The sequence below is a fragment of the Enhydra lutris genome, unplaced genomic scaffold, assembly GCF_002288905.1.
Source record: "Enhydra lutris kenyoni isolate GAN:26980312 unplaced genomic scaffold, ASM228890v2 scaffoldscaffold9, whole genome shotgun sequence".
In the NCBI taxonomy this organism is placed as follows: domain Eukaryota; kingdom Metazoa; phylum Chordata; class Mammalia; order Carnivora; family Mustelidae; genus Enhydra; species Enhydra lutris.
Genome location: NW_019154093.1, coordinates 1605394 through 1633365, shown reverse-complemented (window position 1 = coordinate 1633365; position 27972 = coordinate 1605394). Strand labels below are relative to the sequence as shown.

The following is a 27972-nucleotide window of genomic DNA, read 5'->3' as shown; positions in this document are numbered from 1 at the left end:
TACGTCGCTGGGGTTCGGCTGCGTCCGTCCCGCCGCTCGCCCGTTGCCGCCGCCGCCGTCGCCGCGCTCTCGCTTCGCCGGCAGCCGCCTAAGGGGGCTGGGGCCGGGCCAAGCCGTCGCCGCTGTTGCCGGGATGCCGCGGGTGTACATCGGCCGCCTGAGTTACCAGGCCCGAGAGCGCGATGTGGAGCGCTTCTTTAAGGGCTACGGGAAGATCCTGGAGGTGGATCTGAAGAACGGGTGAGGAGGGCAGAAGAGGGGTCGGCCGGGTGGGAACAGGGCCCCAGCGGTGGTGGGGAGGCCGCGGGGACAGGAGAGGGACGCCTGCCCGGCGCGGAGCTGCTACTGGCCTGCTCTGGCTCCGCCATAGTCGCGGCGCCTCGGGGGCGCGGGTAGGCCCTGGTTCCCACTGCGCCTGCGCGGGTGGGGGTGGTGGAGGGATAATGGGAGCGATGGTGAGGATCTGAGTGGGACGGGGAGAAGGAAAACCCGAGTGGGATTGGGGCTCCGGGCGGGAGGGTACGGCTCCAGGGCGCCGGGGAGGCCTGGGTTTTTCCTTCCCGGGCCCCGGCAGTGGGGTCTGGTTCGTCTCCGGATAGAAACCGACCTTTCCCGCTCTCAGGGCTGCTGGAAATAAACAGGATTTCCTGCTCGCTTTTCACCTCTTGGCCAGTCTAATGGATCAGACAGTCACCACGCATCTTTCGCGAGGCCAGGAGCTCCGGAGGGAGGCCCTTTTTTGACGTGCATGTGTCACACTTTTTTTGGGCGGGAGACTCGGGTTTGAGTGAGTAGTCTAGTGACAGTTTCGAAAGTATCGTCTTGACGCGCTGAAAGCCTTGACCATTCCCCCCCTACAAGGGTAATTTAAAGTCTTGATTCGTTATCTTTCAAACTACGTACAGAGTTTCCATACTGTGGTTTCCGTTCTACGACTTGCCAAAAAATTGCTTTGTCGTTGTAGAATTTGTTAGAAGGTCGTGGCCTCCCTGGCTAGTATCTGCGGCAGCTAGTTAAGGAGACGGAGATTCCCAGCTCGAAATTGCTAACTTACTGCCTCCCCGGGTTTGGTCTGTTACTTGTATTCCTGATCTACTTTGGCAAAGCAGGGCCACCCGGGGCTACACGTTTCAGGGAAAAGAGATGAGTCCTGCTCGGAGAAGATACTCAACGGGGAAAACTAGGAGAGCCAGGAAACGTTAGGTAGGACTTCAAACACATAGATCTAAAAATTAAAAGGAGTGGGGGGGGGGGACATTTTAGGGTACTAAACCTTGAATGTTAGAGGAACTCTTGGCTTATTTAAAAAAAAAAATGAAAGACATTTGCAACAGGTCTGATAATGGTTACAGGTTACTCTCCATTGTAATACTAGCAACTAACACTTGAGAAGTTGGGAAAATTACCTCAGTTGCACATTTGAGACAAATTGGTAGCTTCTATATACTCACATTGTTGGTTGGCTTTAAAAGTTATTTCAAAGAAATTGTTAGGAAGAATCACCTTCTTACTAAGGAAAATGTCTTCGATAAAAGTGTTTATTATGGGGCACGTGGCTGGCTCAGTCGGTGGAGCATGAAACTCTTGATATCCAGGTTGTAAGTTCAAGCCCCATGTTGGGTGTAGAGATTAGTTTAAAAAAAAAAAATTTTTTTTTTTTTTTAAGTGTTACTATGAATACCGATTTAGAGTAAAAGGTTTAGGAAATTACTCACTTGGTACAACAGAGCTTTTGGTTCTTAAGGAATTTAAGATAAAGTGGGGTTTTGTTGTTGCTTGATACACATATGAAAGATGAAGTGGAAACTCCCAGTTTTCTTCAGAGGCCAACTAAGTTGACAGAGTAAATTTTGTCATCAGTTTTCTTATCTCCAAGGGAAAGGAGCATTAGAGATAATTATAAAGCATTTGGCTCATAGCTGTAAATGGTAGCTGTAATCAAATGGGTTTTGACTGTGATCATTAGGAGACAGTTTCAGTATTTGGTAACATGAAGCGTTATTTGGTGAGGTCTGTTTTCTAAAGTTACTCAAGTGATAGCAGGAAATAATGTTGATGTTAATGGTAAAAAGGTTAATGGAACAAACATGTTAATAACCCACCAACGAGATGCCTGCTACTGTGCTAAATGGATTGGAAAGAAAGAAAAACGGTTTCTGCTCTTGAGTAAATTAAGTGTTGACAGTTAGAACATGTCCACTCTGGGTTAAGAAATGCTTGCCCTCACTTTAAACTCAAGTAAAACTTGGAATGGTTTGTTGGAAGAGATTTGTTTGAAATGGGCTTTGAAGAATGAATTGAGTGGGGCTTGAAATAAAGTGTCTGGGAATAAAGTATGTTATAACCGGTGATGAGGAAGTGGTCCAGTAAGGAACACTTTTGAGAAAGAATGAGGAATCAGGCTTGGATTGAGTCTCACGAGGGATTTAGCTTGATTTGAACAACGTGAACCAGAAGCATTGACTATAAGATTTTACACTGAGCATCCAGAAATCATGGATAGGAATTGAAAGGCTCTGGAGGGAATAATTGAGCAATCTGGAAAATGGAGAGAAAGGGCAGATCCTTGCAAAACCCTAAATACCTGGGTCTCTTTGGGGGAACTATTCTCTTAGCAGATCTGCTGCTAAACCATGATGTATGTGAAATCTGTGATTGAAACAAGGTTGAAATGAGGAATGGGAAGTCATTTCAGGGATTCGAAGGCAGGTGAGACGATTAAACTGGCACATGTGGCAGCATTCAGGAATCCCTGCCAAGGAAAGTGACTGCTGAGCAGAGGACCAATGGTGTAGATGGATTTAGAGCAAGAATTGACTGGACTAGATTGTAGAAGTACGGAGGAGTCTGAAAGGAAGGAGGAGGTACAAAAGGGAAAGATGGCGTAATTTAGAAATGTGTAAGCCTATGGTTCTGGACATAAGGGTAGTAGGTCTCCTTGAGAAGCATTTTTTACATACCTTACTTGTAATTATTAGTAATCAGACCTCTAAAGCAGATTTTGGAGGGGTAGGATTTTGATGAATTGTTGAAGAGTTCACACTTTTAGAAGTGAAATGTATCAGTAGACAGTAGATAACGTTCAGAATTAAACAGGCATAAAGTACTGGTATAATTGGAAGTTCACCAAATGAGGAAGCAGATGAAGAAGGTGAAGGGAGATTTAGTGTCCAGGTGAGAATTTCATGGATCCTCTTGGGATTTCAAAAAATGTGTATGTGGTAATCCATTCCCTGCCATTTTATTATTCCAGGGGACCTAATCTAGATTGCCTTTATTTCAGAGAATTCCTAAAAAGGTGGTTCATTTGGGACCACAACATGATGTAGATCTCCCAGGACCCTATAGACCACTCAAGGTGGTAGGTGTAGGGTCTCCTACATCCATACCTGCCACACTAACTCCAGCAAGAGCCACTATGGGACCAGGGGTCAAGGAAACAACAGCATTAGCAGTGCCTGTCTGTAGCCTTCCAACTCTGGTAACTTTTGCTTCCTTTGATTATTTGTGAATTCTGTGGGCTTTCTTCTTTATTAATAAATCATGTGAAGTGTAGAAGAAGGTTTTTCATATGGTAGTTTCTCTTGCCACAAAATCTTTTGGTTACAGTTGTAGATCTTTATATCTTACTTTTTCCATATCTTAGTTAAGAAATTTAATTTATCACTCCCTGGGATTATTTTACTTGCCTAGGAGCTAGACCCCAAATCATTGAGGGTTTTTTGTTTTATTTTTAAGTTAACCAAAGACATGAATTAAAACTCTACAGAGAAACCTGGCTATATATTTCACCCTGTGCTTCATATTGCAGTGAAATCGTGAGTAGCCAGAATTCTCAGGGGGTGTTCTTTTCTGTTTAATTGGATTTGCACAATTTCTTATAAGCAGGAAGTTTTTATTTTCACCATCCTCAAAAATCCCCTCAAGTAGAAGCTACCTTAAATTTTTTTTTAATATGTTGAGACTCTTTAATGAGTCAGAATTATTGGTTTTGTCCCTGATCACTGTAGAGCATTGTTAGATTTTTAGATACTGAGATGAATCCCCCAACCCCAGACCCTACACAGGGATTTTTCTCTGAGTCCTTGATGGGATCTTGTTTTGTTTAGTTTCTTGTCTTTTCATTTTTAAGGAGCAATAACGGAAATATAATTAGTTTAATGTTCCAGGTTATTGGTTTCTGGTTAATTGAACTGTGGGAGATTATCTTCACCCACCACCAAATAGCAATAAATGCATTATCATTTTTATGATAATGGCACAACTAATGAGTGCCAGGAACGACAAAGAAAAGGCAAACACTCTTCCTTTAAAAAGACCCCACCATTTTGTCCACAGGCAGTTCTGCCTTCAAAAATAATGGCATACTTGAACCCCTATGGTCCAGGTCTTTGAATCTGTCTGTTAAGTAAGGCATTTGGTTCTGGAGTAATTTATCTAAAAAGAGATTAAGATAGTTTTGTTTAAAGGAGCACTTGAACAACTTTGTTTATACATAGTTAGAATTAAAGACCCATTTTTAATTCCTGTAGTGTTTCAAAAATAGCATGTATTTATTTCCAATTGTAAAATTTTTACATATTATAAATTTTTTTAAAATACAGAGGACAAAAAATAATTATCCGAAGATAACACTGCATTTTGAGGCTGTCTTTTTTTCATACATCCATGCTCTTCTTAGGCCTCCCCATCTTTTCTACAGACCTAGGGTCATACTGTACATCCTGTTTGTTTCTACCTGACAGCCTGACCTTGACCTTTGTCATGAAGTGTTCTCTGACAACTTGATTCTTAATGGGTTCGTAGTATTCTCACATATCAACAGTTTTTGTTTTTTAAGATTTTGTTTATTTGACAGAGACACAGCAAGAGAAGGAACACAAGCAGGGGGAGAGGCAGGCAGAGGGAGAAGCAGGCTTCCCACTGAGCAGGGAGCCTCATGTGGTGCTCGATCCCAGGACCCCAGGATCATGACCTGAGCTGAAGGCAGACACTTAACAACTGAGCCCCCCAGGCACCCTTCAGCAGTTACTTATTGTACATAATTAAAACCATGTTGTGAGACATTTAGATTGTCTTTGGTTTTTTGCTAATGTATGCTTTTATGGCACTGTGGTAAATATCCTTTATGTAAATCTTGGGGTGGATTCCTGGGTGGACTTTTGTTGGAGTCAGAGTATATACACATCTTTAAGGCTTTTGCTACCCATTGGTTTCCATTACTCAAGACAGAGTATTTATATTTTCACCTGTTGTGTTTAAGAGTTCCTGTTTTCCTGAACTCTCAACTAGCCTTCATTATAATTTTTTTAATATTGTGATTTTTAACAAGAATGTTTAAAATTGTGTATGAGGAAATTATCATACAGCCTTTAAGGCTTGTCCATTTAGCCTACCAAGCCTAACAGCTTCAAGAACTTTTTTTTTTATTAACAAGTAATGTATTATTTGCCCCAGGGGTACAGGTTTGTAAATCAGGCTTACACATTTCACAGCACTCACCATAGCATATACCCACCCCAGTGTCTATAACCCACCACCCTATCCCTGTCCCCCTTCCCCCCAGTACCCCTCAGCATGTTTCGTGAGATTAAGAGTCTTTTATGGTTTGTCTCCCTCTTAAAGTCCTCATATCCGAGAGATCATATGATAATTGTCTTTCTCTGATTGACTTATTTCGCTCAGCATAATACCCTCTAGTTCCATCCATGTCGTTGCAAATAAAAGATTTTGTTTCTTTTGGTGGCTGCATAGTATTCTATTGTGTGTGTGTGCATGTGTGCATATATATATATATATACACATGCGTGCACACACACCACATCTTTATCCATTTATCTGTTAAGAGCTTTTTTTAAAAAGAACTTGTTGACTGATTAGAAAATAAGTATAAAGTCCTTTTAACATAAGGTCTTCTTTTTATTTAAAGATTTTATTTATTTATTTGAGATAGAGTGAGAGTGAGAGTACACGTGAATGCATGTGCAGGAGCACAAGCAGGAGGAGGGGCAAAGGGAGAGAGAGAGAAGCAGACTCCCTGCTGACCCAAGACACACACACCCCCTTCAGGCCATGCTTACTGGAACCCAGGACCCTGGGATCATGACCTGAGTCAAAAGCAGACGCTTCACCAACTGAGCCATCCTAACATAAGGTCTTATGTGCAATTTTATGTCCCACTTTTTCTGCCTGATTTATCTCGTATATTTTTTCTTTTACATAAAGATCTTAACATACATCATTTTAACACCTGCAGAAAATTTATTGTATGGCTGAATCATGATTTACCGAACCATTCCTCTTAGTTCATCTCTAAATTCTGCTTTTGTTAAAATAACGCTGTGATTGGTATCACACGCATAAAACTTTGTATTTTTATCATTCCTTAAGACAGTTTCTGTGAAGTAAAATTCACGTGTCACAGCAGGAAAGAATGTTTTCAAGGTTCTCAATGCATGTAATGCCGAACAACTTTCAGAAAAGCTGCATGCCGGTTACTCTTGTACCAGCAGTGTATGGTGCGTGTCACCTCAGGTCTTTGGTAATTTCACAGGTGCAGGTGGTCTTATGTGTCTTAACCAAGAACCTTTTCTTAAATGAGTAAGAAATAATGAGAAATAGTGCTATGGATTTAGTAGCATTCTTCATTAGTAGTATAACCATTACAAATGTGACCAAGTTGGTTTTTTTTTTTTTTTTTAAGATTTTATTTATTTATTTGACGGAGAGAGATCACAAGTAGACGGAGAGGCAGGCAGAGAGAGAGAGAGAGAGAGGGAAGCAGGATCCCTGCTGAGCAGAGAGCCCGATGCGGGACTCGATCACCAGGACCCTGAGATCATGACCTGAGCCGAAGGCAGCGGCTTAACCCACTGAGCCACCCAGGAGCCCCACCAAGTTGGTTTTTATACTGCAGTCTCTTGTAGAAGTGGGCCTGCATCTAAAATTTAAATGTTACTTTTTTTTTTCCTGAGACATGGGTAATTTTTAAGTTTCTGTCATTTTGAAAAATCAGTGCCAAGACACAGAACCGTACTGTAATTTTGACCAAATGTTGCTAGCATAAATTACCTGGCTTGAGACTTACTCTGTGTGGTTCTGGTTCCCCAGTCAGTTTGTGATAAGAAGAAACATTGTAATTATTCGGCCAAGTCATTTTTACCCTGTTCCTCAGTTTAATGTCTTGCTCCTCCCTTCTCATTGAGGGAGCATATGAATAAAAGGGCCATGTGAAGTATTTGTCCCTTTTAAAAGGTAAGCATAGGATGTAGACTAGCTAAAATATGATACGGGTTCCCAGTATTTCTGGATGCATCCAAGAAACTTAAACAGAAAATTGTTTTTTGAGCTTCTCTAAGAAAGATGCTCATAGTATGTGAGAGAATATTATTGGGGGTGGTCTTTATAAATTTGTAAGCTAACACTGAAATTTCAAAGCTTTAAAAAACATTAGCAGCAGGCGCTTGGGTGGTTCAGTTGGTTAAGCAACTGCCTTCCGCTCAGGTCATGATCCTAGAGTCCCAGGATCGAGTCCCACATCAGGCTCCCTGCTCAGCAGGGAGTCTGCTTCTCCCACTGACCTCTCTCCTCTCTCTCTCTCTCTCTCTCTCTCTCTCTCTTTCAAATAAATAAATAAAATTTAAAAAAAAATTAACAGCTTGCACTTGGGTGATTTATTTTTCAGCTGCGTACACCAGAGCGCTTTACTAACAGGTGTTGTTGTCTCTAGTTTGTACTGATTGGGAAACTGAGGAATTCAGGCAATTAAGTGCCTGGTTCAAGGTTATAGAATGAGTTCTTGCCGACTCTGGAAGCTGAAGCACTTTCTTATTCTCATACCAGATACAGCAGGAGCAGTGGCAGTCACAGCCTATCTCATGCTCTTCCCTTCCGTGGTTCAGTCCTGTTGAGAAGGACGAGAAGGTAGTTAGGTTCCACAGCCTGTTCGGTCTCTGGTCCCAGCTACAGTCTTCAACAAGCTAAAAAAGTTACTGCCGCCAGTGAAACTGGTGGTAGTTTTTGTGACACTGGCCCTAGACAGAAACTCTAGTGAAACTCTCAGGCTGTTCTTTGAAGAGCTATAAGATGGTGTCAGCTCTGTCCTGGCTGCCCGGGGTAGGGATTGTGCGAGCAGATGCAGTTAAGTGATCCCTGTCGCGTTATTGCTAGGGCTGTCTGGTCTTGGTCGCCTCTGAAGGCGAAGGATCAGGCTGTGCTCTGGATTTGCATGTCCATATTTTGAGGAAATGCCCTACATTACCTTTCCTGTGTGTTGAGATGAAAGTCTGGAGGTCTTGGAACTGCAAATGATACCTGAAGAAGCACCCAAAGGACGCTTGTCATCCTTCTGTCAAGTCCCCCAGCCACATCTTTAGGCCTGGATGCCAGAATCAGGGGCGTTCGTAAACAGAGACCTCCAAGACGGAGAGAAAGTGGGGCAACTGAAGGAGGAAAAGGGGGAGGTCTGGATCCGGCCTTCAGGAATGGAGGAGGTGAGCAGGAGGCTCAGGCACGGGATCAGGAATCACAGACCAGAAGCACTGAGTTTGAGAAAAGTTATTTCGTGTGGATGACCGGAAGCTGTTGATCCATTAATGTTAAAAGAATTTGAAAATGTTAAAATACTAAATGAATTAAATGACCGATTTCAAGGGAAGGGTGTCCCCTAAGAAATAGCATAGGAAGTGGCATCTTTAACCAAAAAGGAAAAGAAACTGACGGCAACCCGGGGACCATGGAGTGGTTATAAGGGATTATGGGAACAGCCAAGATGGTCCCAGAGGTGTAACTTCTAAGAGGCTTTAACACCTGTTACCCACTCATAGTGCCATTTTAGAGGTAAGTATAAACTGGCTTTGTTTGTGGCTTTTGTGTGGAATCAAGTAGTTCTGTCTGCTGAATGTGAACTTCTATTTCACTTGGGTGTAACAGATACCCTATTCCTATCTTACGTCCCTAGAGTGTTTTTTTTTTTTTCCTAAATTGGTAATATGACGTTCATCTCTTGAGGGTTTTTTTTTTTATACATATATTTTTTAAAATCTGATTGTCTTCATGAACTGTAGTGTGTCATCAGGGAATAGTTAACCCCTTTTCTTGTGGGATCTCTTCATTTACTCTTCGTGTTGATGAGTGTCAGAAAATGGAAAGGCACACAGGTGTGATTGTTTGTTTGCCCCTTACCCGCTTTGAAGAAAGCAGCCATGTTGAATTTAAAATATAAATGAAACACATTTTTTGTGTTGGGGGTTGTGGTTGTAATGGTGACCCACAAATTATTCAGGAGTTTGTTGCTTTCTGGGAGTAGTCCCATTTTATAGGGTGAAAATATGGTAGTAGCCTAACGAAAGTGAAATTGCTTAGCACCCTTAAGTTCATTTTGAAACAGTTTTGGATAGTTGAAAGAATTGGCAGATAGGCCCATAGAATGGTTACAAAATAAGACTTGAATTTGAACTTGATACTGATTGCTCTCTATCTCCTCCTATTCTGGAGGAATTTTGTTTTATTGCTCAATATTTAGGGCACTGATTGTTTCTATTATATTTTCTTCTCCCTGATATGTGAACATTCCTTTAGAGATGGGCTGGCATTCCCTTAATGATGTTACCTTTCTCTGTTTTCCTAGACTGGTGCTAAAATTTTGATGAACTATAAAATTTGGTAATTTTGATAGGTTTGGTTCCACAAGTAACTTAGAGAATAAGTGTTCATCACTTCTGGTATCAGTACCTATCAGGTGCAGAAATGGTATTTTTTACCATTTAGTATTTGTCATAAGATGCTAAGAGTCATGTGGGCATTTCTCTTCCACAGCACATAATTTGATAAAACTGATTTTCTGTGCTTCTAGAGCTTGGATTTCTCAAATTTCTCTTTGGACCACATCTTTCCATTACTGTATGGGAGGCAGTAGCACATGGTAGTGAGTGTTGACTTTGGCTAGGAAGGACCCCAAGTGTTGGGTAGCCTTGGCAAGCTCCTTCCCAGCTCTGAGTACCGGTGTCTCCATCGGTGAGCTCACAGTAAATCTCAGAGTTGTGCAGATTATTACAAAGGAATTTGAAGAAAGAAAGAATTCTGGTGGGCTGGAGTAGTTAATAGTAGTATGGAATTAAACAAAATTAAATCAGATCTTAGGTGCCTACCATCTGCAAAGTACTTTCCTGGTTGCTGCTGCTGTAATCCTGGTGTAGTTGGCAGTCCGTAAACCTTATAGTATTCTTTGATTTCTGGTCCATTTTTTTTTTTCCATACCATTCATGCTTATATTTTTTGGTCCCAGTCACCATTCCTTAAAAAACTAGTTAAATGCATTCTTAAATACATAATTTTGTCAATATCCATTCACATCTACCACCTCTAGGCCCAACTCTCTGTCATCTCTATGCTGGTCTAATTTTTGCTGAGCCTTAAAACCAAAGACAGGTTCCAGGGGTTGTTGTGGGACCTCTAGAATGGGGATTGCACAGAATAATCTTATTTTTCCTCTATTCTTCTAGTCTGTTATGTTCTGAACCCACACATGTTTTCGGAAGGACCAGATGGCTGACACTGGCTAATGGGAACCAAAAGACAAGAGTGAAAGTAACCTGGTTGTCACATACCCCAAGAGTAGAGGGGCCTCACCTTTGCCCCAAGGTCAATTTCTTTATCTCTCTGGAGACTTTATCCCGTTTACTAAAAACTTGAATACAACCTGGCTTATCCGAAGTTAGATTATCAAGTCAAGCAGCAACATTTGTTCAATGAAAAGGGTTGTACTCAGGACTGTGGGAGAGAAGCAGCATCTGCCTTTACAAAGGCAGTGTAACCTGGTAGTTTAGAACTTGAGTCTGGAGTCAGGTGGATCTGCGTTCAGATCCAGCCATAACCACCTACGAGCTCCTTGGCAATGAACAGTAGCTTAGGCTGTCCAAGCCTCAGTCTTCTCATTTGTGAAATGGGAGTAATCATGATAATAGTACATTCTTCACATACAGTACGAGGAATGAATGGAATATCACAGATAAATTATTTACTGCGTGCCAGGCACCATACTAAATATTAAGTCGTTGTTATTAAAGAGCACATAATCAAATGAGAGGATCAGCGCACAGAAAAAAGAGCAAGGCCTTGAAAGGCCATAGAAACATTGTCAGGTAAAACATAAAGTGGAATGGAAGTGCCAGAGCTGAAGAAGGTGCTCAGATAATTAGGCGAGTGTGGGAGACTTCGTAAGAGAGAGAATTCTCAACTCTGTGGAAGAAGATTGTTTTGCTTCACCTTGTGTACTCAAGGCACTCAGGTTTGGAGAACGATCAAAACAAAGCTGTTTAGGAGTCATTATAGACCTCTGAGCAAAAGAATGATCTAGGAGCTGGCTTTCCCTGCTACACCCAAAGAGACAAGTTGACTAAGTAAGAATAGCCATATCCTGGAATTAAGTAAACTGATCAGACAGGAAGAAGATGGCTGGCCTTGGGGGCCCCCGCAGATGAGAGACTGAGGGCCGGGCGGCAGGCTGAGCAGGCAGCCGGAGAGGAGTCATCAGGGTAATCCCGAGTGCTGGGAGGAGATTAGTGGTCAGGGGCTCCAGGAGAGAGAAATCATGAGGTAGGTTTTCTTCTTTGAAGGTGGGGAAAGATCAAGTGCAGACTGAGCTGTGGCCAGCGCTTACAGACCAGGAATCCACACTAGCTCTAATCAGAGAGCTCTTGGTGTGCGGGAACTGCCAGTTTGCCGACGTGAAAAGAGCCCCAGACTGGGTACTGGTGAGCCCTGAAGTCGCACCCCAGCTCTGCCACTCAGTGAGCACGGGTAAGTCATCCACCTTCTCCGGGCGGCCTTGATGGCCATCCCTCCTCTGAGGCTAAAGAAAGGGAGGCCAGAATGCCCAGAGCAGCCTCCTTCCTGTCTCAGGATAGGAAAGGATCTCAGGAACCCACTTCATGTGGTAGGAGCTCCTAGTCGTGGGTCATAAACAACCCCTCTGTGACCGGAAAAGTCAAACTGCAACCGTAATCAGTGACCCAGAGCAGTGAATGTGACGCTGGGTAATTCTGCTTTGAGGGCCTGACCACTGCTTCCCTGGGATGTGGCAGACCTCTGGAATTGGGCAGTGAGCGCTCTCACTGGCAGGCTTTTCTCTGAGTTGGCCTCACCTGAGCAGTAGAGAAAGGTGCAGAAGGGTATTTCTGCACTTCTCCATGCACGTTGTGCAGACGTGAGGATTACTGCTGTTAATGACTATCCTGTCAATATGTCCTAACTCTTTTCACCTCATAGGACCAAGTTGACGGAAGCGTAGGACCAACACTGAGTACTTTCGAAAGAAAGCTGTTTGATTCCTGTTCACCGAATGCCATTTCTTTCAGGGTAGATTTAAGGGCTCTGCCCTTAAAGAACAGTGCTATTGACCCTAGTTTGAGGGTTCAAGCCACCCCATGGGTTAACTTCAACAGATGAAAATTTTTCCTTGGCTACAGCAACATCCCTAATCCTGACCAGCCATGGAGAGGTTCGGTTCTTACAAGGAAAATGAGTGAATGTGGGAATGGCTCACCACATTGGGAAAACAAAACTCACATCCTGCTGATGGTTGGCTGAGGACTGTCATGTCCACATACAAAGAAAAGCATGTGGCACAGTTGTAGGACAAAGGTGAGCAGAGATCTACTGTGGAAAGGGGCACATTTTTCTTATAGAGAGAACAACCAAGGCATGCCCCTCGGTAAGCAGTGTTGGTGGGTGATGGCAGGCACACGCATGGAGGCTTGCTTTCCCTTGCTCCTCATGTCCACTCTCCCTGGGTTAGCCAGCTCTGAGCACCCCCTTCGTCCTGCCCTGCCCGGTTAGCTCGGTCAGCATACCTCCAGAGCAGCTCCTGCTCCTCAGTTTTCAGAAGGGACTTTTCTCCAGTCTCTCAATTCAGTGACGATGTCTGGGAGACAGAGGTGACCCTCAGTCCTTCTGAAAGTGGTGGGGTAGGTGGCACATTCTCTTCAGTGGGCCATGCAGGGTGGTATTTGGGACCATGGCTAGAGAGGATTAGGATCAGGGAAAGCCCCTCCAGCAACAACACAGGCTCAGATGATAATTCTTGGGTGAAAAAGTGTGATTAACGTTTCTAAAAATGGAAGTCTTAGGGTAATTCTAAAACCACGTCCTTCTGGTTCTAGCATTTCCGAGTTCTGATAGCCCAAGCAGTAGGGGAGCTGTTGACCGGGGGCCACCAGAGCTGGCCATGGCGGGCACCTGCACTGAAGTCTGGAGCAGCCCACACAACTCTGCGTGGCTTTGTTCCTGCTCTCCACAAACCTGGCCATACTTGCTAAGAATCATGGTCCCTGCTTTTTTAGGGAGAAAATGACAGGCACTCTTCCTCCCATTTTGTTTTGTTTTGTTTTTTGGGTAAATCTGTCAGGATAGAATGTGACCCAGAGGAAGAAGAGGAAAAGGCAATAGCAGAGGAGTGGCAAAGAAAGAAGCTTTTCTTTTAATTGAAAAATGGTGTGCATTTAGTGGCCATGCTTTTTGTTCTGTCACATAGGCATTTGGCGGGGCGGGGAGGGGGGTGTGTGAAAGGTATGACATCTGGGAGGAAAGCAGGAAGAGGCACATGGGAAGGTTTTTATTTTATTTTTACCAAGCCCTACGGTGGAGGGATTTTTAAACTTGTCTTAAGATTCATTCCTTCATCTTCTTTATTCTTATACTGGAATTACTGAAAGATGGTGGGTTTTTACGAAAGAAGAGGAGGGGTGTCTGCAGCTGGAAAGAAAGCTGTTGGGTTGTGTTTGTGAGGCTTACTCATGGTCCCACCAGAGATGTGTGCACACTGGTCCACACGTGCCAACACGTACAGTGTGCATGAATGCCTGTGTGTACAAAGGGTTCAAAAGGAGAGTATTTTGGGGGAGATTAGTTTCATGTTGTTTGCTGTAAAGCACAAAGTGATGTTAAGATCAATGTAGAAAGATCCTCTAAAATTAGTTACCAGGGAGGGCTTTATTTTCTTGAAGGCACTAAGTTTAATTCAGAGACAGTTTTAAAATTGAAAACTAAAATTGGGACCCATACAGTAATTTTTAAGGGCACCTGAGATGATTAAAATTTAAATTTATCCCTGTCCATCTGTCACTGTGTTATTCCTGTGATGCTACCAGATTAGTTGAAATTCTCTCATTTCAACATTTACCTATCATACTTAATGACATTAGGAGAAACCTTAGGCTTATGTAGTATAGCTCCTTTTATTTCACAGATAAACTGAGACCCAGGAAAACAAAATGACTTAAATATGCTTGTCAGAGTTGACTGATAGCACAACTAGGACTAGAACCCAGGCCAGTTCTTGTTGCTCCAGTAGGAGTAGTTATCAGTTTGCCTTCTGGAGTCCTACCATGGGTTTTGAATGCCAGCTCTGCTGTTTTATCAGGCAAGTTACCTAACGCTGTGTGTCTGTTTCCTCATCTGTAAAATGGGGATAGAGGTATCTGGCTCGTGGGTATTGTGAATGTAGGGTAATATTTTCTAGTATATGGAGATTACTTCGTAAATGTTAAGTAACGCTTTATTTTACTCTGTAGTCTTTCTGCCTTATTTGGAGGACCCATTCACTGCCTAGTGAATGAAACAAAGTCATTCTTTCAGTAAAGCTGATGGGAATAAACAGTAATGTGGAAGAGGCAACCACACTGGTCTGGTCTTTGCTCTCAGAACAGGTGTCCCTATCTGGTGTGGTTTGTGATGCAAGAGGATATTTGGTTTAATCTTCCAGACCCACCGAGCATGCCCATGGCCAAGAGAAGTGACCGTCACATGCCTGATTAAATCCTTGGGCTGGACTTCTGACATAAAAACTTCCCAAATAGGGGGGCCTGGCTGGCTCAGTTAAGCATGCCACTCTTGATCTCAGGGTCACGAGTTCAAGCTCCACATTGGGCACAGAGTGTACTAAAAAATAATAACAGTAATAAAGTGAAATTTTCCAAATAGATTCTATGGATTTTCACAGAATGGCCAGATTTTTTTTCTGTAAAGCAAAATAAAATTTATCTCAGGGTAGCTATTTTAATAAGTGACTCAGATATCCCAGACATGTGTCTACTAAGTGACCCACTTAGAAGTCAATATGAGAATTTACTTATTAGAAATTTTAGAAGTAACTCTTAAGGAAAGACTGTTAAGGGCTATTTTCCTCTAATAACACAAATTGGTCCCTACAGCTCAGGGAATAATATTATTGGCAGGGTATGCCTTGCTTCAGCCCCAGCTGCAGAGAAAGATTGGTCTGTTTGAGCCTTAGTTGGTTTTGGTTTTGGTTTTTAGATAATTGTGTCTCCATTTAACAGATTGTCATTACTTTCCCTCCAAGGTCAGAGCAGGTTCTGCCTGTAAGCCTTAGAAGCGAGTGAGCACGCACAGAGGGGTCTGAGTCTGGGAGATGTACCACGTAGGGCTGACAGAAGCATCACCCGTTAGTGCCGGAAGCCGGCCTTTCTAGTTGAGACGATTGGCAGAGCTTCGGGGTCTTGCCTTCTCTGACCTCGAATAGTTGTAAACCCTGGTTATTTTGAAGAAAACCGTTTGGGTGTGCCTGTGATTTGTTACTCTTTGGGAGTCCGTATTGCCCTTCAGACACCTCGTTAGGCAAGTCCGGGGCAGCAAGTGGTGCTGAGCCAGCATCCCGCCCTTAGAGGGGCACCGGGGCATTTCATACGCCCGGGGCAAGTGTTTTCTCACATTACTCTTTCCTTGGCATCAGGCTCTGACCCATAGGATGCCAGGAGCGCGGATGCTGTGGGTAGAGCAGACCTGTGACCAGCTGACAAGTAAATTAAGGAAGGTACTTTTGGGGGCAGGAGTATTTCATGATCTGTCAAGAAAGAAACCTAAGTAGAAAGTAGATTTGATTTTTTTTTTACTTGCTCTTTTATTTAACTTGGTCTCTAAAAATGGTAGTACAGCTTTCCTGCTGTCCCACTCTACTTAGGAAAGGAAAAGGCAGTTGCAATGTATTATCAGGGATAGATTCTCAGTGACTGTAAAACACTCTTTAACATAGTAAGTCAGTGATTGGGAGAGGCTTTACTTGCTTTGTCAAATAGGACATCGTGTTCAGAATGACTCTTACTACGCTGCACAGCGATGCCAGCCTTCTGGAGGCATCAAACCACGTTTTAGGCTTCCTAGCCCACAGATTGAGCCGGGTGGCTTCCAAATTGTGTTCCTGCAGAACAGTTCCCATTGAACAACCCAGTGTGTCTGTGTTCCATTTTTTTTAAATGGAGTTGAGATTCAGTGACTTGAAGTTTGAATGCCACTCAGACATTTCAGTTAAAGAACCCTCCGAAGTCTTCAGCCATTCACTGTCTCCTCTGGAGAGTCTGGTTGGAAAGAAACTCTTCCGTAAAGGGAAAATCGCACAATTCCGAGTTTCTCTCACTTAACATGTTGCTGAATGCAGCATCACATGCTAAGGAAACTGGAATAATGTCGGTCAGGCTGGATGAACTCCTGGCAAGCCTTGTCACCTGTTTTTAGTTCCAGTCCGTTTAAACGCAGCGGAACACTGGTCACTGTTGGCCTGTGTACCCAGCTTTGTTAAAGACATTGCTTGTAACTTTCCTTTGTGATTAGGTAAAATCATGAAGATGATTTTGGTTTTTAAATATAGGCAGTGGTCACAACGCTTGACTTCACAGCTGTGTTGTTAGACCAGACTTGAAGTTTATTGATAACAGAGTTTTATAGGGTGTTCAACCTTACTTATGAATACCTTACACATTTTGCTGTTCAGTTTTATAAGTTGTGTTAATAGGCATGAACAGGATTCAGTGGGGAGGGGGCTTTCTTTCAGATATGTGAAAACCAGCAAACCTCTTTGTTGGGAAGTTCCTAGCCATGCTGTGTAAAGAAGTTTGCACAGTCCTATATAGATAGGTTTTAGAAAATTCCAGCTTACCTAAAAGCTCCTGGAAGTGAATTTGCAAAATCATGAGGAAGTGAATAGATCTGATTTTTTTTTTTCCACTGATAATTTCTAGGATAGTTAGTTAATTCATTTGTGATTAATTTGTTTAGGCAGAAGAACAGGAACTTTAAACAAAAAAAATTTTTTTCCTTTCACGGAGATTTGAGCTACTGTGAGTTTTTTACTGGGTATTTTATTCCAAACGTAAAAAGCAGTGCCTGGATGTAGGTCTAGTTGTTCTCGAAGTTCTCATTTGAGGTTAAAGCTAAAAAAAAAGAGAAAGTTTTTATGTGAAAAGGGCAAATACTCAGTGTCATAGAGTCACATATTTTGATCCTTCATACCAAGCCTCCCTCTGGAGGTCTCTGCAACTACCACCAACTACTTGGGGAACAAAAGAAATGGTCTCCGTGTATGTAGTGAGCCTCCTACTAGAAAGACAGGAGTCTGCCTTGAGAAGTCTCCCTATCCTCTTGCGGTGCCTGTTGGCACAAAGCAGAGTGGTTTCAGCCAAAGGGAAGAGAAGGCCGATCCTTAGTTTGCAAAACCCACCTAACCTTTGCTAAGCATGACCCTCATTGCTTTCTCTTTAATGGTAGTGAAGCTGGATGTCAGAGTGGCACCAACCAGGATTTTGTTTGCTCTCTTCTAGATATGGGTTTGTGGAGTTTGATGATCTGCGTGATGCAGATGATGCTGTTTATGAACTAAATGGCAAAGACCTTTGTGGTGAGCGAGTAATTGTTGAGCATGCCCGCGGCCCACGTCGAGATGGCAGTTACGGTTCTGGACGCAGTAAGCATTTGAAAGGGCATTTGTATCAATGCCATACATGCCTTTGTTGTTAAATGTTAATTTTTTAAGTAATTAATTAATGTTACACTGAAATGTATTGCTATTTAAGCTATTTGTTTTATAAATTGTGTATCTTTTTAAATGTAAAATTGCAAATAAACATCTTTGATACTGCTTAATTTTAATTTAATTAATGACAAAGTTCTTGTTTTAATACTTTATAAATATGTTTAATGATGTGTGTTTGTGTTGTTGTTTTTTTTTTCTCTGTAATGCAATTGTTTAACATAGATTTAACAAAGACCTCAATGTTTTAATTAAAAGAATCCTTTGAGGCTAAGATGACTGCCTGTTCCATTTGCTGACCTTGGGTTACCTTTCCATGCGTGGCTCTTTGAACCATTGTGGCCCTTGGCTGACCAAAACAGGAAGCCATGTGACGACCGCAACCTTTCCCCATTAGACCTGGGTGGTGAGGATCCCAAGGGTTAGACACAGATGAGATTAAACTGAAATAGGTGCCTGAAAATCTTTTTTTCGTATAAAATATTCACAAAACTTTAATCACTGTGAGTAACACCAGTAACTGATTTAGTAATTTGGTTACTTATTTCTAAATTGTTAAATTGTTAATAGTTTTAATTTATGCATGTTAATTTTAAATATAATATTAATGAATATATATATATATATATATATACTTACCACTTTGTAAATTAAATTAAATTTCATGTTTAGTTGATTTTTTTTTTTAATCTAGTTTAGAATTAAGGGGCGGGGATTGAACTAAAATATCTGTGCTGTGTGGGGTGGGGGTAAGTGGTAGACTTAAGGGGAATATGTGCTGTGTCACTTTTTCCTTTTCCCTCACTGAAGTAATGTTATCTATTTGAAACTTCCAAAGGTGGATATGGTTATAGAAGAAGTGGCCGAGATAAATATGGCCCTCCTACCCGTACAGAATACAGACTTATTGTGGAGAATTTGTCAAGTAGATGCAGCTGGCAAGACCTAAAGGTTTGGGCCTTATTAACCTTCTGGGATAAGGTTGGGGTGGAGTTAAACTTGGGAAAGAGATAATTTTATGCTGGGCCATGTGGATGAAGAATGTAATGGTATTATATGTTTGAAAGCTTTCCCGAAGCTTGGAAAATCTCTAAAGGTTCCAGGGGCTCCTGGTGGGCTCAGTGAAACATGCAACTCTTGATCTCGAGGTTGTAGGTTCAAGCCCCATGTTGGGTGTAGAGATTGCTTAAAAATAAAATCTATTTAAAAAGTAGAAACAAAAATTTTTAAAGCTTCCATAGGAGTAGAAAAGGCATCAGAATCTCACTATTACTGTACATTAGGGGACCATCACTCTAAAGACAACCTGTATTAAATTTGCCACTGTATAGAGTTTGTTGTAGAGAGAGATGCCATCATAGTTTCTCACCAATAAAAAGTTGGAACCACCAGTGTTTCCTGCAACATTAGCTGTTAATACTCAACGTTTGTGAGTAGCTCTTCGTTGGGGAAAATGACTGTCTGACTCATTCTTTCATAAGGTTTTGTTGTGTTGGGTTTTTTTTCCCCCATGAAATACTCATCCTCCAGGAGTTTTAAGGTCAAAGATTAAGGTCCGGTTGCTTTGTTGACCATCCAGTACAGTGAACCTAGCTTAGTTTTCGACAACTGTTTTTAAGCTCAGTAGGGAAGAAAGGCTTGAGTAGTGTCTTAATCTGGATGGTAGAAGGACAGAAGAAAAGGAAAGTCACACTTTCCACTCTCACTTCTCATTTTTAGTCCATTGTTAAACAGATCCTCTCTAGCCAAACGAGTGAGCGTATTTAGGTTCAGCAAAAAGTAGTTAAGGATCTTACATTCGTATGGTTTTAACTCATTGAAGCAATTTTATATCCCTTTTTAAATTTGCTCCCAACAGTCTTTAGATAACAAAGACAAGATCCAGAAAGGGCTTACACGTTGGTCTTAGCGCAGGAGGCAGGAGTACAGCCTAAGCTGGCGTTTCTTCAGCGCTTGGTGCCTTTTTTGGCAGTAGTAGAGGCGGCCCCCACCTGTGCTCACTGCAGGGATGACTCGGTGCTCGGGAAGTTAAGGGTTTGATGTTTGGGTAGAAACTGGGAAAGGCTTTCAGACTTTTGGTTAAAATGGACTTTAGCCCGTGTCTTCAGTTGATCTTCTACTTCCATGCCTTTGGTAGTTTCACTCTCTGGAAAAGAGAGTCATAGAGCGGATGTCCTTGTAAGTCAGAGCGGACTTAAAACCAGGGCTCTGGGGCCCACCTATCTGCAGTGAATCCCAGCTCTGCCACCTGTCCGTTACTGTACGTTACCAAGTTACTTTCTTCTTGTGCCTCATATTTTTCAACTATAAAAATGGGATTCATACCCATTTTTACTCCTGGGACAGTAAATGCTGTTAATTGAGGAAATGCAAAAGTAAATTTAACAGCTGTTTGTTTTTAAAATTACAAATGCATAACACCCCGTGATGTTGGTGTTGAGAGAAAAGTTACATGATAGTCTGCCTCCAGAGGCATTGAGAACTGGTAGTTTGACCTGTCAGGTGGGGTAAGTAGTATTAATTCAGATTCTGAAGTCTGTATGTTCTACTCTTCTGTTCTGCCAAGTGGGAAAATAATTGTATCTATCTCATGTTAGGACTTTAATCGTGCCGGTCCCTACAGTAAACATTTAATAGTTAGCTGCTGTTACTAGTAATTTGGAAGTGTGGAAATAATAAAACAAAAGTAGTGTCATTCTTCAAGGCCTTTACATCTCAACCTGTCCAACATAGTCCCAGTCTCAGCATAACTTCATAGCATCTTCATTCAGTCTCAGAGGTGTCCAGATTTGGGTGATGAATTATATGGACCTTTTTTTTTATCTAGAGCCCCCACTCCTACCAGTAATTCAGTTGAAGGAATTTTCTGCAAAGATACTCCCTTGCTGGATTATGAATAACATAGCAAGAGACTATACATAACCTGAAATACCCAACAACTGGGAAATCCCCAGAAATAGTACTGGACAACCCTACAGGTGTCCAGTTGTATGTTGTCAGCAGGTTGTATGTACAACCTGTCAACAGGTTGTATGTTAACACTTAAACATTTTGTGATGCAGTGAGCAAAGAAGGTATTGAATGGCATGTGTTCAGAGGAAAGCAGTAACAAAAATAAACTGTGTTGAGTAAGTATATACTGCATACAAAGTATTTATGGGGAAATTAGCTATAAAACCTTAAGTTCTAAATTTATCTAAATGTCATGGTCATTTCAAACACTAATAGGATCTCATCTATACATCACCTTTTTTTTTTTTTTTTTAATTTGTTTATTTTAGAGCAGGGAGAGGGGTAGGGGTACACGGGTAGGGGGAGAGAATCTCAAGCAGCCTCCCCACTGAGTGTGAGCCTAATGCGAGGGTTGGCCTCACGACCCTGAGATCATGTCCTGAGCCAAAATCAAGAATCAGACGCTTAACCGACTGAGCCACCCAGGCGCCCCCACTTTTTTTTTTTTTTTTTTTTAGTTTTTATTTGTTTATTATCTCTATACCCCACGTGGCGCTCAAACTCACAGCCCCAAGATCAAGAGCCAGTGTTCTTGCAGCGGAGCCAGCCAGGCGCCACTTCAGTATGTATCTGGCATGTTAGTTGTGTTCTCCCAGTGGGTTTCATGAACTCCCAGGAGAGCCTGAGCAAAGAGGAAACGGCAGTAAAGGGACTTGGGTTATTACACCTTTGAAGCCAGAGCTTGACGCTACTGTTCTGTTGCCTTTGTTTTGAAGAAATGATATAACAGTAATTTCATTTTCTTTTTTAAGTTCTATTTAAGTAATCTCTGCACCCAGCGTGGGGCTCAAACTCATGACCCTGAGATCAGGAGTCACATGCTCTTCCGGCTGAGCCAGCCAGGCCCCCTACCAGCAATTTTAAGTAAAACAGAGGTGCTAATCTCATAATCCCTTTATGAATTTTTTATATAACCCTAGATAGTTGTCAATATTTATATGTTTTTTAAACAAGTATTTATAATGAAATGTAAAAGATCTCTACATTTACTCGTGTGGTAACATGAGAGTCTAATGCTGCTATAAACAGACTAGCCACTCTAAAATTTAGGAAGTGATAGTTGAAAATGTTCATATTCACACATAACTATTTAAAGGAGTAAATATTTGTTGTCTCTACCACTCACCTGGTGCTTTAAAGAACCTTAGTAAATGGTTGGTATGTAGATGGAAATATTTTAAAGAGTAAACTCCATTCTGAAGAAAACTAGTTTTTAATGTTCGTTATGATAATTGCATTAACAAAATATATCATAACTTATTGAGTGATTTTTCTTTTTTTTTAAGGATTATATGCGTCAGGCAGGAGAAGTGACCTATGCAGATGCTCACAAGGGACGCAAAAATGAAGGGGTGATTGAATTTGTGTCCTATTCTGATATGAAAAGAGCTTTGGAAAAGTTAGATGGAACTGAAGTCAATGGCAGAAAAATCAGATTAGTTGAAGACAAGCCAGGTTCTCGACGACGCCGGTCCTACTCCAGGAGCCGGAGCCACTCAAGGTACTGCTTACATTTGCGTGTCGGTGCTTGCTGTCAGTTCCTTAATGAGTACATAGATGAATAATCCATTTCCATTCTCCTGTTGAATTCTTAGCACATGGTTCTGTCTGGTTCGGTAACTCCAAACTTTGAACTGAACATTTATTTGTAAAACTCTTGAACTCTTACATCATGTGCACAAATCGAAATTCTTTCTCTGAAGCAGATAACAGTGACCTATTTTCATACTTTTTCTTTGGTACCCCAGATCATACCCTTTCTGGGGACAAACATGGCAAGTAGTCCCTTGGTTTACTTTCCCAAACACCACCTACTCAAGAGTAGAGACCTTTTTTTTTTTTTTTTTTTTTTAAAGATTTTATTTATCTATTTGACAGAGACACAGAGAGAGAACACAAGTAGAGGGAGTGGGAGAGGCTTCCCACTGAGCAGGGAGGCCAGTGTGGGGCTCGATCCCAGGACCCTGGGATCATGACCTGAGCCGAAGGCAGACACTTAACAACTGAGTCACCCAGGCGCCCTAAGAGTGGAGACTTTCTTATTCAGCAGCTACTCAGCACTAGGCCAGGCACTTGTGAACGAGACAAATACGGTCCGTGCCCTCATGAAACTCAGCCTAGTGGAGAAAACAGGCATTGAGCAAATAATGACCGCTGTGATAAGTGTATGGCAAAGGAAATGTACACAGCACTAGTTTGGAGAACTGACAGGGGCTTCTCTAAGGATGTGTCATAGACGCTGAGCTCTAAGGAGAAGCTGGAGGTGGCGAGTAGAGAAAGGATTAGTGCCCTTGTACTTCTGGCAGAGGGCAGCGGGACGAGAGCAGCTTGAGGTGGTGCAGAGAAGAGCCAGATCCTGCCAAGCCATGGGCCAAGTAAGGACTTCCAAGCAGTGGGAAGTCACTAGAGATCTCTAAGCTTTTCAGGTTTGGCTTTGTTTTTGTTTTTTTCTTAAGGAAAATGCCAAATACATAAAGCATTAGAGAAAACAGTGAGCCCTGCATTCCCTTATGCCTGTTCCCATCCAGCTTTATCCTTGTCATTTTGCCAGTCTTGCCTCCCCACCATTGCCACTGCCTCATTTTAAGGCAGGTCTGGGCATCCTGTCATTCTACCCATGATTATTTCAGTGTGTACGTCTGAAGTCTAAAACCGTGATGCCATATTACAGCTAGTAAATTTGTATGCAGATTCCCCAGTTGTCTCAGATACGTACGTATCTCTTCTTTTTTTAATAACTGGTATGTCCTCCTTTGTCCTTTTTTTTTTTTTTTTTAAATTCTCCATGCATTTAGTTGAAGAAACCGTTGCCTGCTTTGAAGATTTTCTCCTAGTGGAGATTTGTCTGATCACATCTTGTGGTGATACTTACGTTCCTTTATCCTCCCTCCCATATTCCCTAAAAACTTATAGTTAGTACTTACGTTAGATCTTGAGGCATGTAGAGTAGGGCCGGTATTTTAGCAGGTCAGCTTCATAACTAGTACTTTATACTTCCTGTTGCATCCCTCGTGTGGTGTCTGGATGTCCCACTGCAAATGATGGGGAGAGCACACCAGTGTGCCGGGGCTGTGAGCCCGAGCTGTTACGGAGTCCTGCGACCGTCCGTCTGACGGTCTTAGCATCTTAGCGCCCTCCCTCGCTGGAGCCAGTCCGTCACGGTTGCTAACTGATGACTTTCTAATTTCCTCATTCTTTCTGGATTTAAAGTCTGTAATTCTGTCGATGATTTCCACTCTCGTTGCTCTCCAATACAATTTTTATAGGAAGTGCAAAATAAAAGTTTGACACAGTATACCAACTTTTAGAATTTTAAATGTGCCCTAGGGTTCCCCAAAGGTAACGATGAGGGTGGTGACTTAGTATTAATATCATTTTGAATGAATTCTCAGATGTTGATGTGTATTTAACGTTTCATCTCCTGCAGCAAATTTTTTATGCTCAAATTGTTCTGTCTTTGGTCATTGGGAGCCCTTAAAGTTGGCTCCTGTGTCTTCAGTATCTTGGTTTTGTTTGGTTTTCTTATGAATGTGTTTCAGTGTATGTTTTCTCAAGCTTTTCATTGCGATCATTTTCAAACATCAAAGTTGCAAGAATGGTTCATGAACACCTGTGTACCCTCCTGCTGTCTTCCTCTCTGTTCATATGTGTGCATATTTATGCATGTGCCCTACATGTTTACTTTGTTGTAGCGTTTTAAGGGAAGTTGAAGACCTGATGCTTCACCCCTAAATACATCAGCATGTGTGTCCATGAATGAGGAGGACCTCATTTATATTTTCCTAGCTAAGAACCTCAGCAGCGATTCCGTAGTTACCTTCTGTCCAGGCCATTTTCAGATCTACTTTTGTCCTGACCAGAATCCCAGTCTAGTCTTGCATTATAAGAGGTTGTGTTAGATCTCTGTGGTCTGAAGCAGCCCCCTTCCCCTTATCCTCTCCCCCCACCAAACAACATTGACCTTTTTTTTTAGCGGTACCCCACATTCTGAATTTTCTGTTTCCTTTTAGCATCGATGAACGTGTGCTTTATCCCCTGCTTCCCTGAAACTGGAAGTTAGGTCTAGAGAAGTGTGATGGCGATACAGGTTCAACGTATTTGGCCAACGTCCTTTTAGGTAGAGGGTAGCAGTCTTTGAACGTTTCCCTCTTTCTGCCCTGAGGAGATGTTCTAGGCCCATCTTGTGCATTCCTGCCCTGCTCTTGGAATCAGTCGTTTCCCCAAGAGCCCTGTTTCATGTGGTAGGAAGTAAGCAGAGTTCACAGTCTTGGCCTTTTAAAGATTTTTCTAGAACTTGGATGTATTTTGAAAACGGCTTTCTGGGCACAGTGAGTGAATCCGGTAAAGGGCAGAAGTGTTCACAGGAAGGCTAGGAAGGAGGCTGCTGAGGGACCGTGATCGATGGAGTTGGCTTGGTCAGGGCAGCAGCAGAGGTAGGTGGCTGCACATGAAGAGGCAGATTCCTTTATTAGTGTAGAAGAGGATGAGGGGAGAGGAAAGAGTTCGGGGTGGCTACGGTATCTCTTGTAGGAACTGGGTAAATAATAGTGGCATCGGTGGAAAGAAGGAAGGGACCCAGCAGAAAGTGGGTGTGGGGGGGAAGCGTTTCAGGATTAGAGGTGCTGAATGTCAGGGAAGCTGTGCAGGTGGAACGTTTGCAGGTACTGGATCCTCGGACCTAGAACCCGTGGAGCATGTTCTCTTTCAACTTTGAGCCGGGACACAGCCAGTGCCAGACATATTTTTCGATTATAAATTCCTTCCTATTCAGCTAGCCTTTTATCAGCAAGTATTAAAGAATATTCTCTCCCCCTAGGTCTCGTTCCCGAAGCAGACATTCTCGTAAGAGCAGAAGCCGAAGCGGCAGCAGCAAAAGCAGCCATTCTAAGAGCAGATCTCGGTCCAGGTGGGTCTTCCCTGGTGCACGCAGAGGCGGTCTACAGGGTGCACGCGGACCGCGTCCCACTTGGGTCTTAGGGGATAAGAGTTGGGGTGCAGAAAGCCGTCCTGGGCCCATGCCCACCGCGCACCCCCCACTTCTGTCCGGACGTCTGCTTCCGCACAGCGGGGCTGTGTGTGAGGCCGATGCGGGTGTCTCCGCAGGTCAGGCTCGCATTCCCGGAGCAAGAGCCGCAGCCGCAGCCAGAGCCGCAGCCGCAGCAAGAAGGAAAAGAGCCGGAGCCCCAGCAAGGATGACAAGAGCCGCAGCCGCAGCCGCAGCGCCGACAAGCGCCGCAGCAAGAGCAAAGACCAGGCCGAAGAGAAGGTCCAGAACAGTGACGGCGCCGGGAAGTCCAAGAGCCGGAGTCCCAGTCGGCACAAAAGCAAGAGCAAAAGTCGCAGCAGGAGTCCAGAGAGGCGAGTGGAGGAGAAGCGCGCGAGCGTGAGCAGGAGCAGAAGCAAGGAGAAGAGCCGCAGCCAGGAGAAGGGCGTCCACAGGAGCCGCAGCCGCAGCCAGGGCGGCAGCCGCAGCCGCAGCCGCAGCAAAAGCAAGGACAAGCGGAAGGGCAGGAAGAGGAGCCGTGAGGAGAGCCGCAGCCGCAGCCGCAGCCGCAGCCGCAGCAAGAGCGAGAGGAGCCGAAAGCGGGGCAGTAAGCGCGACAGCAAGTCGGGCAGCAGCAGCAAGAAGAAGAAGAAGGAGGACGCCGAGCGCTCGCAGTCCCGGTCGCGGTCCCGCTCGGCCTCCAAGGAGCGGGAGCACGCCAAGGCGGAGTCCGGCCAGAGGGAGGGCCGAGGGGAGAGTGCGGATGCCGGCACCAATCAGGAGACCCGGTCCCGGTCAAGGTCCAATTCCAAGTCCAAACCCAACCCTCCATCAGAATCACGCTCCAGATCAAAGTCCGCTTCAAAAACCCGGTCTCGGTCCAAGTCCAGATCCAGGTCTGCGTCCAGATCGCCCTCTCGGTCTAGATCCAGGTCCCACTCGCGGTCCTAACTGGCTACGAGCACAGCTGGAACTCCCCGAGAAGTCTTTTGTACATGTTTGGTAGCCGTAGCACAAGTGATCCAAGTAGAACATATGTCACTGCTGTACATTTTTAACTCCCCTAATGGTGTGTCTACAATTGTTCAATCTAAGTGCTTCCTCTCCGTAAAGCCTCCTGGCACCAGGCCTTCCTGCTCGACTGAAAACGATCTTCTCTTTGAAAACCCCTTTACTCATGGCCCACAGTAGAATATCCAAACCACCGCGGCCCTCAGCCTGGCCTTTCCTACAGGGAGCTCAGTACCTGGACGGCTTTCAGGCTGGAATGCTGACATAGGTAGGTACGGTGAGTTCAGCCATTTTTGCCCTTGAATTGATGCCCTTTGATGTTTGCCATTTAGTGAAAGTGCGAAGTCTTAAGTTTCCTACCACTTTGGTTTCATACTTTTGGACTTAACAAAGTTGTGAATAGCACAGTCGAGGAAAATTGATACCTGCAGTAACCCATAGGAAATAAACTGTAGAGTTCCATATTCTGGTATTGTGATTATATTGTTTTATATTAAAAAAGAAAAGAAAAGAATTTTTTTTAATTTTATTTTTCCCCGTCTTGCAAAGTATAGTGACCCCTGTTTCCATTAAATTTGAATAAAGACTATTTTTGCTTGACAAAATTTCACGGTGTTTGAATCCAAGTTGCATCTCCTGATCTATCTCGGTATTCCTTTTCTTAGCATAAAAAGTTCAGAGTGTCACATTCCTGGTGGTCACCCACGAGTGGGTAGGGAGCCAGCCGTTATTCCTAAAGGATTTTTCTCACCCAACAGAATAAAGACAGATTTCTTAGGAAGTTACAGTCCTTCCTCTCAAGAAGCTTACGGCCAAGCTGGTGAGAGGGACGTGGATCGGCTCGGGAGCTCAGCATCACCGGGAGCAGTGGCATTTCCTGCCACGAAGCCGAAGTAGCAAACCTCATCACCTTAGGATTTGACTAACTGAAAGCCGGGAAGAAAAACGATGTTGGATGACCTCTTTTCACTCCTGGCCTGGCTGTAAAGGAAGGCCTAGGGGTACAGTGGTTCCAGCGTGGTGTCCACCCGAGGAGCAGAGGAAGCTGAAGGGCCTGCATTACGTGCTATGGCAGGGTTGGGAGGAGAGCAAGTCGCTTCAGGGACTGATGCCTACGGGTGGGCTGGGGGCTGCCCCTTGGTTTAAA

General features: G+C 43.3%; 1 protein-coding gene across 3 annotated transcripts; it reads left to right on the top strand.

Annotated features, from left to right (window-relative positions):
- Positions 1-27972, top strand: LOC111142839 (serine and arginine rich splicing factor 4). Of its 3 annotated transcripts, XM_022496166.1 has the most exons (6): positions 5-240; positions 17610-17752; positions 18657-18769; positions 22117-22331; positions 25647-25736; positions 25934-27609. In XM_022496166.1, exons 1-6 carry the CDS (start codon positions 134-136, stop codon positions 26763-26765), a joined length of 1500 nt encoding a protein of 499 aa, XP_022351874.1. In that variant the 5' UTR covers positions 5-133; the 3' UTR covers positions 26766-27609. The 3 variants fall into 3 exon arrangements, with proteins under 3 accessions (XP_022351875.1, XP_022351874.1, XP_022351873.1); XM_022496167.1 differs by lacking the exon at positions 25647-25736 and having other exon boundaries at positions 1-240; positions 26270-27972; XM_022496165.1 differs by lacking the exon at positions 25647-25736 and having other exon boundaries at positions 66-240; positions 26228-27972.

What these genes read in the sequence shown, in the direction of transcription:
- LOC111142839 (XM_022496166.1), top strand. Translation starts at nt 134, where the DNA reads ATGCCGCGGGTGTACATCGGCCGCCTGAGTTACCAGGCCCGAGAGCGC. An exon ending in GAGGTGGATCTGAAGAACGG is followed by an intron (nt 241 to 17,609) that starts GTGAGGAGGGCA and finishes GCTCTCTTCTAG; the next exon opens with ATATGGGTTTGTGGAGTTTG. An exon ending in CAGTTACGGTTCTGGACGCA is followed by an intron (nt 17,753 to 18,656) that starts GTAAGCATTTGA and finishes AAACTTCCAAAG; the next exon opens with GTGGATATGGTTATAGAAGA.